General features: G+C 38.0%; 1 protein-coding gene across 1 annotated transcript; it reads right to left on the reverse strand.

Annotated features, from left to right (window-relative positions):
* Window positions 1-1,074: 1,074 nt before the first annotated feature.
* Window positions 1,075-13,870, reverse strand: arih1 (ariadne ubiquitin-conjugating enzyme E2 binding protein homolog 1 (Drosophila)). The gene is made up of 14 exons (XM_030730859.1): window positions 13,382-13,870; window positions 9,856-9,923; window positions 9,603-9,750; window positions 8,385-8,477; window positions 7,590-7,645; window positions 6,379-6,445; window positions 6,102-6,208; window positions 5,947-5,989; window positions 5,732-5,803; window positions 5,287-5,417; window positions 4,928-4,985; window positions 4,223-4,483; window positions 3,100-3,212; window positions 1,075-3,023 (listed from the first exon to the last, which is right to left on the reverse strand). The coding sequence occupies exons 1-14, from the start codon at window positions 13,667-13,669 to the stop codon at window positions 2,939-2,941; spliced, it is 1,590 nt and encodes a 529-aa protein (XP_030586719.1). The 5' UTR covers window positions 13,670-13,870; the 3' UTR covers window positions 1,075-2,938.
* Window positions 13,871-14,230: the final 360 nt, after the last annotated feature.

The raw sequence follows: 14,230 nt of genomic DNA on the forward strand, positions 1-14,230 counted from the left end.
TGAATTAAAACATTTTGCTCAACATCTTGTTTTGTCACTTCTCAATGTTCAAGAGAAAAATCAGTTAACTATGCATTCCTATACAGCTTCAACGTGTTACTGAGTGAATAAAAACAGATAAGCAGTCAAAAAAAAAAAAAAATGAGCACAGTGTTACACTTTTAATCACCATGCATGTCACATTGAACGTCGCCATGAGTAATCATGTTTGTCAGAGCTACGGTGTCTTTGTCTCCATCATGTGGCTGAATATTTAACTATAAAATTCACACTCTACTATCAAAAGTGCTCTTTATTTGGAATATATAATTCCAGGGATGGGGTTAGTTTATGCAAGTGACAGTACAACAGTGGTAGTCTTTATAAGGACAAAGTTTAACACCACCTCACATACTTAAATGGGTGCTGTCGCAAAAAATAAATGTTTGCAACAATGAAACAATGTTTGCAACATTTTGCACTTTAATATTCTCAAAACAGACAACTAATTCCCCCCCACCCCCACATTTTTACACTACCAGGAAATCAAACACCTTTGATAGCATAAAGATATTTAGAAAAGTATTAAAAGTTTTTGGATGTCTCAATTTAATGCGAGCAGCTGCTCCTCTTAATCCATTCGTTAAGTTGAAATGTTCATGAACTACTAGCAGACACAATGAAAGCCCTGGAGAGCACATTAGCCTAATGAGCACAGCTACAGCTGGTGTTACTGCAAGACAGCTCGGGAAAACAAACAAAAAACCCATCTTTTATCCATTCACCTTGTCATCATAGGTTTGAGATCTGAGAGAAGAATTAAAATGACATCATACAAAGAACCACCCGATCACTATAGTACACTGCAAGTAAACTGGTGCCAAAAAAAAAAAAAAAAAAGGGAAAAAAAAAAAAATCTTAAAATTATTCATATAAAAGTTATTAAATTAATTCCATGCCACACTGGAAGACAAATCTGCCAAGGTCTGTAGGACACCACACTGCAAAATACATAGCGAATAAGTGAATCATAGATGTTAAAGGTAATTAAGATGAGAAAACCTACTCTAATGACTCACACAGTACTCCAAAAAATGAGATTTGTCATGACATTTATTCAAATAAACAATACAGTTTTATAATTTGCTAGGATAAAATAATGCGTTTGAACACATAAGAAGCATTTGGGAAAGAATTCCCCAAAGATCTGAAACTGGGGCAAAGGATGTGTTTCAGTGATGGCTGACACTTTGGTGTCATCTTCTGACTCGTATCAGTGCCTGTATAATCACGTCCCCACCAGCCAATCTTTTGAAGATTGCCATATTTCAGAGACATGAACAAGCATTTACAAGCAGAGAACTTGACAACCAGAGCTACCGCCACACAGAGCAATGCAAAACCTGGGGGGGCACTGACATTTCAATGCGAAAACCTCAACCCATGAGAGAAAAATTGCAGTCTTTAATGAAAAAGCATAATAGCATTACAAAACACTCCTACAACCTTTAGAAGTTTGTCCTATCTCCATCTCCTTAAGGATCACACATCCATCTGTGTAGCTCAGTTAAAGCAATGTTCAGTCTCACTGCAAGGCAAGAGAGCTCCCAAAAGGAGATGATGCCACTACCAGCCTCCTGCCACCCCAATATTCCCTGCAAGAGCGATGCAGATGCCTGACCCTGTTTGACAGTGATCGAGCCCAATTAGCAGCACTACAACGCCGCGCTGTCAGTACATTCCATTACCCTCATTCAATCCCCAAGGTGCAAGCTGAGCTTTAAGAGGGCTACCTCAAGCCACATCAGGAAAGAGAGGGAAAAAAAAAAAAAAAAAAAAAAAGAGTGAATGTCACTCAGTTTGGCTCTTGCAAATAATTAGTAATGTTCTTAAATGTTAAACACCTCTAAAAACAACTAGGAGGGTACAACAAAAGGTTAGCATAGAGGGACACTGGGCCGGTGCATTCTACCTCACCTCTGACCTGTAAAACTTTATCCTGCTCTCTGATTTTCTAACTCCACTGTGCACTTTCATTGAGTCCTCTATGCGATTACCTGGAAACTAAAGTAAATTCTGTCAGTCTCCATGCTGAGTTACTGTTTAGGTGTAACTTGTGACTGCTCTGAAGAGACTGCAGATGACAGGACGAATGTCTTATTGCCAAAGACCTTCAAAATACCAACAGTCTGTGGAGAGTATACAGACTCAACCTACATGGCAAAAGTACACCGTTTTCAATATCGGTAAAGAATAAATATTTGAAAATTATGCAAACACGTGCCACTCTTGCTCTTGAACTTCCATGCATATGGACTATTTACAAATTGAAAAATACATACTCACTATTTTGTTCTTATGTTTTTTCTTCTTTTCCCCCCTGAAATGTCTTTGCCCCTTTGCAATCAGCCTATCAACATTCAGCCACTCAGACAAGGATCTCACCACATATTGCAGACATGGCCAGGACAATTAAAGCTGTGTTGAAAAAATTTTCACACTGATGGGAAAAACGAAAGTCAAAATCAAAACAGAAAAGATTCACTAGCAAAAAAAAAAGAAAAAAACAAAAAGAACAAAAAAAAAAGAAAAACAACAAAAAAACAAAAAAAAAAAAAGAAGCAAAAAAACAAAATACAACAGCGGAAAATAAGATCAGGGGAGGTATTACAATACAAGCCAAAAGGATGTATTTGTTTAAGATGGATCTTCTGCTTTCTCAAGACTCCACTCTGTTGCTAACAATACTGTAGTACACTTTCTTTTTATTACTCTACCCTTTATTTAAATATAATTTACTTTGAAGATTTTGTTAAACAAATCCAGGAAAAAAAAAATGATGCAAAAGTGGTTGGTTTGCCAAAGGAGAGGCGGCAGAAGGCCCGTGCTGCCCTGTTAAATTGCATCAGCGCTCTAGTTTGTCAAGATACTCAAGAGTCCGTTGCATTGGGACGTGTTCTCAATCCTCAATGTACTCCCACAGGTCCTTCTCATAGCCTTCATGCACGTGCTGTAGCAGCACTCTTCGCCTGCTCTCACAGTATCTATAGACACAGGACAATTTTTAAGTGCCAAAAACACACAAAGTTAGTCATAGCACACAGTTGTTCTTTCACTGACCTGTACTTGTCTTGTACTTTCTGCTTGATGTCCTGCAAGGAATCCTGGGAAATGTCCCTCTCTAGGTAGCCTGACAGCACCTCAGTGGCATTTTCCAGGTCTGCCTGGTTGTTCTGATGAGCAATAATTGGATAAGCATCATTGGTATGGTATGGGACTGAACGAACACAAAAAAGGTAGCTTTTCAGCACTTAGACCAGGGGTCGGCAACCCGCGGCTCATTCAGGTTTAATCTGCAGCTCTGTGCGGCTCACGGAAGTAAATAATAAGTATCCAATTGAAGTGCATTTTATTTTTGTCAGTTCGGTTTTTGTTGTAGTTTTAAATTGGAACATTATTGTGATCTTGAAATATTTAAATAAAATCATTTTATTTATTTATTTTAGTTTCTCAATATATGCGTCACTCCGGTAGCGGCTACCGGCTTCCGCTAGTATTTGCGGCTCTCACTGTTTTGTTTTCCGTGGAAACCGGGTTCAAATTGCTCTTTCCGTATTACAGGTTGCCGACCCGACTTAGACAATAGGAAACATGGACCATTTCTCAAAGCGGCCTTTTTTTTTTTTTGCGTTTTTGGCCACAGCAGCTTTTGTTAGCAGTGAGAGAGACGGGAAATGGGGGAAAGATACAGGGGAAGACACGCGGGCAAATTGGCGACAGGCCGGGACGCGAACCTGCGCCGTCCGCACCGCAACGCGGCATATGTATGTGGTCGCCGGCTTCACCACTAAGACACCCAGCCGCCCCAAAGCGGCCTTTTAAACAACAATCTGGGTGACTAATCTGATATTGGTCCTTGGTTGAGACTTCTAGTTTTTTGAAGAAATAGAAAAGTGGCCATTGTAGGATAATCAGCCATTGTGTGTGAGTAAAAGAGGTTGAGATGAACGCAGCTTTCAGAAAGGTGGAAAGCTAAAAAGTGTTTTGTCTGGGGTTGGTGAGGTGTCCAATTATGTTCTTATGCCATGGTGCATTCATTCATGCACAGTGCAAACACTGTTACCAAAATGTTCCAGCATGATGGTAAATTCCTCATTTAAAAAAGGTACAAAATTCCAAAAATAACTAATTCTTACTATCATGCACAAGCACATTTGTTTATCTGAGCAAACAACTGCCATACCTCAAAAATAATGGACTGGTTGTTCTTCTTGAGGTAGAAGGCAAAGACGTAAGTGAACATGAGTGTGGAGCGGCACTGGCACAGCACATCCACAGCCTTCTTCAGAAACTGCACCTCAATCCAGGACATGTTGTGCTGCTGCATTTCCTCCATCTTCTGCTTGACCTGAGCATAGAGCTTGTGCTCAAAGCGCAGACTCTGCATGTGGTTCATGTAGCGGTTGCAGTAGAACAGGTACCTCTGCAAGGCTGCCCTGGAGCGCTGCACAGACACAGACACACACACACAGCGCATGGACTTTCTTTAATGTGAGCACACTGATCTCTACTTATAACACTGTTACACACTTTCTCACTGGGAACTGGATTATCAGAGACATGTACTGAAATGTCTGTCAAGTTTGAATCATCCTCACATAATAATCATCAATTTGCTGTACAATTCTTTATAAAATACATCCAATATACCAGATATTTTAGATGTGTTTGTTGTGAACTACAGAAATGTCACGTTATTTAATAATTTTTTCCCCCCACAATTAACTGTAATAATTTTTAGGTGTCAAAGTTCACTGGGAGAGAAACAATGCTTGGTATAACACTGCCTATGTATCAAAGTGTATTAGCCATCGTCTGAGGCGTCTTGAGTTATTTGTCAAAATTAAACAGCACACAAAGTTCTTGAAGCTTCAGTATAATTTATTACCTCTTGAGCATCTCTGGCTGCCTTGGCATCATCTTCATTGTAGCGATTGCAGTTGTACCTAAAATATTAAAAGAATATAACTGAGAAGAAAAAACCCCCCCAAAAAAAACAGTTCTCTCTGAAAAGCTACACTGTGTTTCACTACATCATTTTAGTGGCATTTAAATGGAGTGATGACAGAGGAGAGCTGTCATTTAAGTGCAGACAAAAAAAACATCCAGACAAATACAAAGAGGCAGACAATGTAATTCTAATCTAATGTGGCTAATGAAGGCTCCCCTCCTGACACGTTTCCAGTGGATACTGAAACAAAAGCATCCAGATGACAAGGACATTAGACATAAGCTATTACTTCTTACCAGGCTGAGCCGTGAGGTTCCCATGGACCCAGACAGACCCAGCAGAACTCAGCTTTGCAGTTCTGGTTTCGACAAACCATGTGATTACAGCCACCATCTTTCTCAATGGTCACATGGCATTTTGGACACTCCTGTGAACAAAATTAATAAAAAAAAAAAAAAAAAAAAATTGAATTCAAGCACATGATTCATACTACAGGGGGGGGGGGGGGGGGGGGGGGGGGGGGGGGGCTGTAGAAACAAATGAAGCCAAGATGGGCAGGGCCCTGAAAAATGTCAATCACAGATAAGCACTGCTGATTGTGTCAACACCTGTCACAGGACAAGTTGTAAGCACACACATAAGTGATAAAATGCAGGTACTTTGTGATTGTGCAGTACTATTTAAACTTACAACATAACTAGACAAGGAAGGGGAAAAAAAAAACAAAAAAAACCTCTGCACCTTGGTATTTGCTGCAATCCAGTTTGAAGTTTCACTGTCATCATCACATTTCTTAATCCATTTTCTCAGCCACTGCAAACACATTAAAATAAGAAATATTAATTAATGTAGAAAATGACTGCTAAATTTAATATTCTTCTTAAGAAGCTGGATGCAAAATTTTTTAATGTAAGGTGTAAAAAAAAAAAAAAAAAAAAAAAAAAAAACTTCCACACCTTACACTTCACAGGGTCATGCCAGTTTTCTCCACAGTTGAAGCTACAAAAACAGGGGGCAATATCAAAACATAATATTAAATTAAAAAAAAAAAAAAGCAATACATTTGCAAGAAAAGTCTTATAATAGTAAACAAAACAAACAAAACTCTTACCAGAACTGGCGTCCACACTTGCACCGCACTGGCTTGGCATCTGGGTACTGGACTTTGACAACATGATGGCAGTCTGGTGCAGGGCACCACTTTAACAGTCGATTGCACTAAACAGAGTAATGAGGCATATTGGACTCAGAGGGGAGAAAGGAGGTCTTTGCAAATCAAAGCAGTGCCCACATAATAACCCAACAGCTCAAGTATAAATCAAAGTTTGATATTCAATCTTAAAGTACTGTTAACGAGAAAAACAAACAAACAAACAAACATCTCTTACCTCTACAAAACTATTTGTAATTAAATGCTGGTACTTCAACTTCACTTTTGAATCTGTTATGAGGCGCCTATGGAAAAAGGCAAATAATTTATTAGCCATCATTACATAACATGGGTGACCAGTAAAAGCACCACCAAAACATAGCACATTAAAGTAAAATTGTTTTCTCTCATTATGAAACGTTTCATAATTAGAGAATGAGTTTAATTGCAGGTCACAAACCCTATTTGCATGTGCAGCCTAAACTGATTAGTGAAAATACAGTAAGGTCTCCTGCTAGGTGGTGATATCAGAATGTAGGTTAAGACAATTACTGTCAGCTTAAGAGCTGGTACACGAGATTAGCGTCCACGGTTATTCAGGTATATTTCTTTGGACTTGAAGCTGAAAATGAACACTGAAAAGCAGGAAAAGTTTCAACTTAAAGCCTTATACTGATAACTTTCTTTTATAAGCCAAAACGTCAGGTAGAAACTTGTGGTTTCTATCCCTGGTAATACACTAAAAATAAAAAGGCATAAAGCACATCTAATTTCAGAGGAATATCATTTCCTTTTCACTCATTTGCATTTAAACACTTTCTGTGGATTCAACTATTTGACTGAAATGTATGTATTTTTACTTTTCAAGATCTTCTGGCAACAACTGCAAAATCAAACAGATTTTAATAAATGAATATAGACTGTACATAAAAAAAATGGCCATAGCTCTGAAACAGGGGAGGTGCTTTACATCAGCATTTTTCCCCTAATCCCCAGCAGGGGGATATTCAAATGATGGAATGAAGACTTCCAGTTGTAAAGACATGGGGATACTTTCCTAATGTTCCTCATGAGTTCTGCTGCTAGCTTCAAATTATATTGGATATAAAGCATTGTTACTTTCTAAATTATGGTCTCCAGGTACGCTCTACCATGTGACTGAAAAATTGCTACAGTATGAGCTTACACTGTTCTTTGATTTTTATTTTTTTTTTTAGGTTAGGTTCTCTCCTCACTGATAACATCTGGTTTCAAAAAGCTAAGACAGCAATAGCAAATGCACTCAGCTTGCAGGTCCACAATGGGGGTTGGACAATGTCATCTCTATATACAGTCTATGACTGGTAATTTTTCTTCACATTTTTATTATCAGAATTGATCAGCTTATGCTGATCGACTGAACAATAACTAATATGTAACAACAAAACAAATATATGCACAGATACTCACATGACTGTGTTGTCATCAACCAAAATGTCACAGCTATGAGCAGGACAAGAAATGGTCTGAGAAGGCAACACAGAAGGCAGATTATTAGCGAGCCAACTTTGACAAGAGTAAAGACGGTTTCAGACAGTGAGCGATTGCCGAGGCCCTCTGCAACTGTTTTCAGTTGATCACCGTGGTGAGAAGAGGAAGGGCAGCTGCCGATCTTGTGAACAACTGAAAAAATAATTTAACTTTAAGGATGCCATCAAGGCTTGCTGTGTGACCATGACAACCACACAAATACTCTGTAAATGTCGAGTGAAGACCCCCCCCCCCCCCAAGAAATTATGACCAATGTGTCACTGGTGTGAACGTCTATGTGAGGGTTAAAGTGCTGAATGTATAGATTAAAAGCACTGTATGGATGTATGTCAATGAGTGAACATGGAAGGTGGTGTGGAGCACTTAAAGTTGCCAAAGGACTTAAAAGATGGGAGAGAAGACAGAACAACTCATCACCATGGGAGGTCTTCAACTGTGTCAACTCACATGAACCATTAAAATTACTGCAAACATACAAATAAAGAATGTTGGGGTAAAAGACATAAAATACCTCCAAGTGCTGCTGCTGACACATGGTGTAGTGAACACAGAGCAACAGAGTTGAACTGAATACATTGTCTTGCGGTCACTGATACCTAATCCAGCTTTTTGAGTCAAGATGATATCCAATCCAAATATTTTCAGAGAAAACAGGTATTGCCGCTTAATGTCTGAAAACCATGAGTTCTATTCCAAATAAATCTTAGTGGATACCTGTCCCATTCCTTCTTCAATGATTTTGGTGGTCAGATAATCTCCCCAACACTGCATGCAGAACTTGTGTCCACACTCCAGGCCTGTAAAATACTGTAAGACAAAAAGCTGCTAGTTTGATTTGAAATAAAACACACAAGGCATCAAATAATGGGAACCAGGTAAGTCAAGGCCATCAGAGGCCAGTCAAGGGCACTCTACAAAAAATATCACCTGGAATTGACAAAAAAAAAAAAAAAAAAAAAATCTGTTTTAACAAACTGAAATAACAGATACATTTGTGAACTACAAATGTCAATATTCTGGATTCAAATAGTCAAGATAATCCAGAAATCTGAAATCTCATCATCATAACTGAAGAACTAAACATGATGATGGATGCTTTTTATTTAAATCAATTTGTATTGATCTGTTTTCACTTTGACATTGAACCCTTTCCACCCAGGAGGTCCCTTTACCATTATAAAAAAACAAAAACAAAAAAAAAAAACAAAAAAACAAAAAAAGAAACACACAAACCACCACCAATTTGAGAAGACTGCAGAGTGCGGTGCATTTAATGAAGCTGTGCCTGGCATAACTGTGATTAAAATGATGGAGCACTTCTGCATTTCTTATTGCATTAAATTTGGTATAAAATTTGCTGTTGGAATTTTTTAGAATAAGTTCAAGAATAGAAATAAGAGATGAATGACATTTTTGTTATTGAACAGCTTTATATTCAATGAATGTTTTTTATTAAGAGTGTTATTAGAGAACAGTTTCTATAAGACTGTTATTAAGCCCTTAATTTATAGTTTGGATAAGAGGAATATAAAATTTTTTCCTTTTTAAAAATACCAGTTGTCCCTTATCCATGGAGTCCAAGGTTGTTTTTTTGCCTGTTTATAAATATCTTATAGCATGTATAGGAACGTACAAATTCTAGTAATTTATTTTCTTAGATGCAGAATCACATTTTGTTATGTTAAATTAGCCAGACTTACACCATTTTTCTCTTGCAGCTGTGCTGGCAAAGCTGTTAACTCTTTCTTTAAAAATAAAAAAATAAAATAGGTTTTCTCATTGTTGACAAAAACAGGATTAAAATGTCCCTGCCTGTTACAATGTTCCTTTCTTGTTTTTCCTCTTGCATTATAAAAGTTAAAGTGTGCATCAAATTGCCTGAATACACACTGAGTTAGTGGAACTCAATACTAGTGTCATTATGTGACTCACAGTGTTGGGGAAGTTCAGATAGCAGATCTGACATGGCATGTCCTGTGCCGATGATCTAGTGTTGATTGGAGGACGTATCCGGGGCTTCTTACTTGGGTTAATAACATGACACTCAGAGAAAAGCTTGTCCAGATTACCATCAAAATACCTGAATTGAAATAAAAAGAAGCTTTCAGATGGGCTCTGACAGCAACTTTTCAGCTAGCACACTTATCAGTTAGGAAGTTAAAGAATGTAATTCAGAGATTCTTACCTTTCCATGAGCTTTTCTTTATCCCAATTGAAGTGACTGAGAAGGATCCGTGTTATTGTTGCAGGATTCTAATGAAACAAGCAGTTGTTTGTCAGAAACATAACTGAATTTCACAAGCAACTATTAATTTTCAATGAGCTTTCTACGGAAGAAACAACAATTGTAACACCCAGTTTTTCAGGCCTGATTTAAGCCAAATATTGGACTAGGAAGGTAAATGCAATACAGTCTATGTTGTGACATTAAACTATTCTACGTATTACAAATAGGGGCAGAAAAATAAGCTAGTTCTCACATTGGATGTTACTGTTCACCCGTGTATATCACTGATTGGGCATGAAAAACACTTGTGCATGACAGCAAATATAGCACAACACAACTACAGCTTTACAAGTTACCACAGAGTTAAATCAATCCTCATTTGATACATTTTGAAGGCATAATAGAAAATATATTTAGAGAAGGCTACATTCATTACAGGACTGTTCACTGAAACACACAAGAAGTTTTCCTTTTTTTATACTATAGGAGTTGTTTAAGATGACACAACTGAGACTGGCACTATTATTCAAATTAACTAAAACGTTTAGTTTTTAGACGTGTGTATGCATACTGCAGTGGCCAAAGCCAAACCTGATACTGATGCCCCGCTCATCTACATAACTGACTGATTTGTGATTCAACCAAATAGATATACAAAACACATTTAATTACCATGTTACATCATAGCCACCAATCCAATTTCAGGCTTAATCTAAGTACTGTCTGTGCAAATTGCCTTTTTTGGGCAAATCAATCTACTCTTATAGACCACAGATTTATACACACCTATAAAAGTACTGTTTTCATAGTAGATCAAAAAAAGAATTCAAAAGGAAATATTTTCAAAGGCTAGTGAAGCTCCTACATTGCTATGAAAGCATCAGAGGTTCCAGTCAGGTAAAGAAAGGACACAGGGTTTTACATGGTATACTCACCTCTCAAAAACAAGTTTTAATTAGAGCCAAAGCAGAATCACCAACATTATTGATGGAATTATTTTGCTAATTGGCTTTTTATTTACCCAAGAATTATATAAATTTTTAGGAGGCAGTCAGGAAGAAAATATTTTAAATTTCTTCCAAATAAGGTAATGCTTACTCACTGCCTTTCCTGTACACGGACCAGTTATGGTTACAGTCATGTCACTCCCCACAAAGGCCTATTCTGAGCCAGGAAAACCACTGGCTTGCACCATCATACTGAAAGTACTTGGGAATTATAAAGCATATCAGGTTCAGAAACAAGTAGTACACATATAGTTTGTATGTTGATACTAAATGTATCTGGCAACCTATTTGGAAATGTGGACAATGGTACAACAGTAGCATACAATGGAGTATGTTACAGTCCAGTGGCATGGTTGGACTATTAAGGGAAAGCACTTGGGATGACAAGGAACCTCTTCCAACCAACTGTTAATACAAACAATACTTATACTAAAGCTACTGTAATTCAGGGATTAGAATAACTGGATAATTCAAGACACAATAATACTGAATTTTAAATTGTCTTTAGGGATAATGAGAGATTACTACAGGTATTAAATTACTGTGTAACTTAAGTTTAAAACTGCTCTTTTAAAATGAGCAAAGCTGTTCTCAAAAACTAACCATATAATACATAAGTCATTTTGCAAGCATCTATGAGATTTAGGAGACCACATTTGCACATTGCACAGATGTGCCATCTCATCTTTCAAATATAAAGAAGCAAATTACAGTGCTTATTAAAAAAAAAAAAAAAATTAAAGAAAAAAGCAACTAGTAGGGCATTTGAAGAGTGCAATGTCTCCCTAAGCCAATGCCCATTTGACGTTTCAAAGAAAGTAGTCCAGATTTGCACCCACCACCTAACACTTTAATGGACTCTTCTTTTGCCTATGTTCAATGTCTACATCAAGTTTCGTGAAATGCGGTTACGTAATCTGGTCATAATTTTGCTGACCGACAGACAATCGGCACTGCTTACATATCTCCACCTTGTGTTCACCTTCGTGGAATAATCAAGTCTGAAAACACCTTAAGATAACACAAATCATGGCATTGGACATACTTGGTGGGTACAACTAGCTAACACTAACACACCCTAAAATGGATATGCAATACATATAACCACAATGATGATATCTTTTAGAAGGGTACTGATTTCATCTGACACTTTCTTCAGTTGCTATGCTTTGTGGTTCTGCTGAACTGTACGGAGTTGTGCTGAAAGATGTTCTTCATATTTTATCTACCCTCATATATATAAGTAAAGAAACTATTAGGAGTATCTCTTGGTAAATAAATGAACAAAGCTGATGCAAGCTTTACCAGTCTATAAAGTCAGTACAGATTTAAAAAAAAAAAAAAAAAAAAAAAAAAAAACAAGGCGTTAGCTTTGTAAAGTACACTCCACAAGTATTCAAATACACCATCAATCAGAACACATCTAAAACTTTGAATAAAAAACCCTTATGTATGGATTAACTTTAAAAGGTATTTGTTGGTGCTGCAAAAATCTGAAAATTAAACAGCTAAACATAAATACTGTTTACATCAGAGAAAAAAAAAAAATCACCATGTCACTCGTTTTTGCTGTAGAAACAAAAAACTGCCATGCGGTCGTATTGTAAAAGCAGAATGTTTGTCACAATTTTAATGTTTAGGCTTGTCTTTAAAGAAACTATCATATAAACACAAAACATTTTCTCGGAAACCTGGCTGGATGTGGGGTTATCACAATGATTTCCCATTTTATTCAGAGCTCAAGTGAAGCTCCGTGAAAGGAAATGGAGGCCCAAGTTAACGCTAGCTTAACACGAAGAGCTTAGCCGGGTTTTCCCATTAATTCAATTTAAACCTGTCGCCGAATTTAACGTTTCAGTGTGATCACAAAGAATTATCTTAAGTCATTATATTTCCTTTCCGTTAGGTAAACGTAACTGACCTAACATCCAACTTGCTAACTACTCGTTGGCCAAGCCTTTGGGTAAAACATTAAAATACCTTTGAACTCAGTGTTTAGCTATACAAATGTATAATTTCTGAAACGTCAGTTTTTAGTGAACTGCTCAACCCTCTCCATCTGACGTCTAGCAGGAGCTGCCACTTAACGCCATCCAGTTCTGGAACGGAGAACGTTACGCTTTTGCTGTAAGGTGCTAGGCGAGCCAAGGGTAGCCAGCGAGCTAACATTAGCTTAGCCAACGCTGCTGCCAAGTTAGGGATAGGACTACTTCCTGGATGAAAACTCCTAATGGAAATTTTTTACCCTGATGTACACAATAAAAAGTGTTCATATCTTTATTGTAACCACCAAATAGCAAAGTAGCGATATCTTATATATGCGCAAACTTAGTTTCACATAAATCTCATCACTGTTCTGAAACTGTCAACTATAGCCAGTAAGCTACTGCTGAAAGGCTAATGGTTAAGCTAATGTCCACGGCCTGTTTATGCTAGGACCCCGGTCTTTCCTGATGCTGACATACCAAAATACCTACCTGGATGACCTCGTTGACCTCCCTGATACACTCGACCATATGCTGGAGAATCTGCTCGGCAGTCAAAACCTCGAAGCGGTAGTCTTCCTCCTCTTCCTCGCCAGGGCCGTGGCCCCCTCCGCCAGTCTCACCGCACTCGTCTCGCTCCCCGCCGGCCACCACGGGATCGACCAACTCCACCTCCCCGAGCTCCAGGGTGTCGTCGTCGGCTTCCTCTTCGTTGCTGTCCTCGCTACATTCCTCCTCTTCATCGTCGTATTCATAGTTATAACCCTCGTCTGAGTCCATTCCTAGCGCGGTTATCAGCAAGTGACAAGCACACCTAAAGGTCTATAGCGTATGAAACGTTGACTGCGGAACAATGCGAAAACCAAAATTATCCGAGCCCGTTTTTCAGCTGCGGCGAAAATAACAACAAAACGTCGCCGCTGCTGCTAAGCCAACAAAGAGACACGGCGTCACCAACTGACGACGGCCTTACGTCAGATGAGCAGAACCAGAGCATATACAGCTGTAAAATATAGGTAACGAACTTTTGTTGTTTCTAAGTGTCTACAAAATACTTAAATGTAAAAAAAATACAAATTTTAAAAAGTACAAAAACCCGAAGCTTATATATCCGACTTGAAACTGAATGCTCATCATCAAATGCAAACGTAGACTAGTTTCACCTCATAAGAAGAGAAAAAAAAGTGTACAACATGATTTGGCTATAATTTTAAGCTGTAATATTTTGGGGGAGAATGCACATCTTGTACCGATGGCTGGTTTACAGTCACTGGTTTCCGTTTTTCGAAAAGGGCGTGGGTGATTTCAACCGGTATTTTTATATCCAAACCAGAGTTATAA

Source organism: Archocentrus centrarchus, chromosome 6 (assembly GCF_007364275.1).
Source record: "Archocentrus centrarchus isolate MPI-CPG fArcCen1 chromosome 6, fArcCen1, whole genome shotgun sequence".
Lineage (NCBI taxonomy): Eukaryota > Metazoa > Chordata > Actinopteri > Cichliformes > Cichlidae > Archocentrus > Archocentrus centrarchus.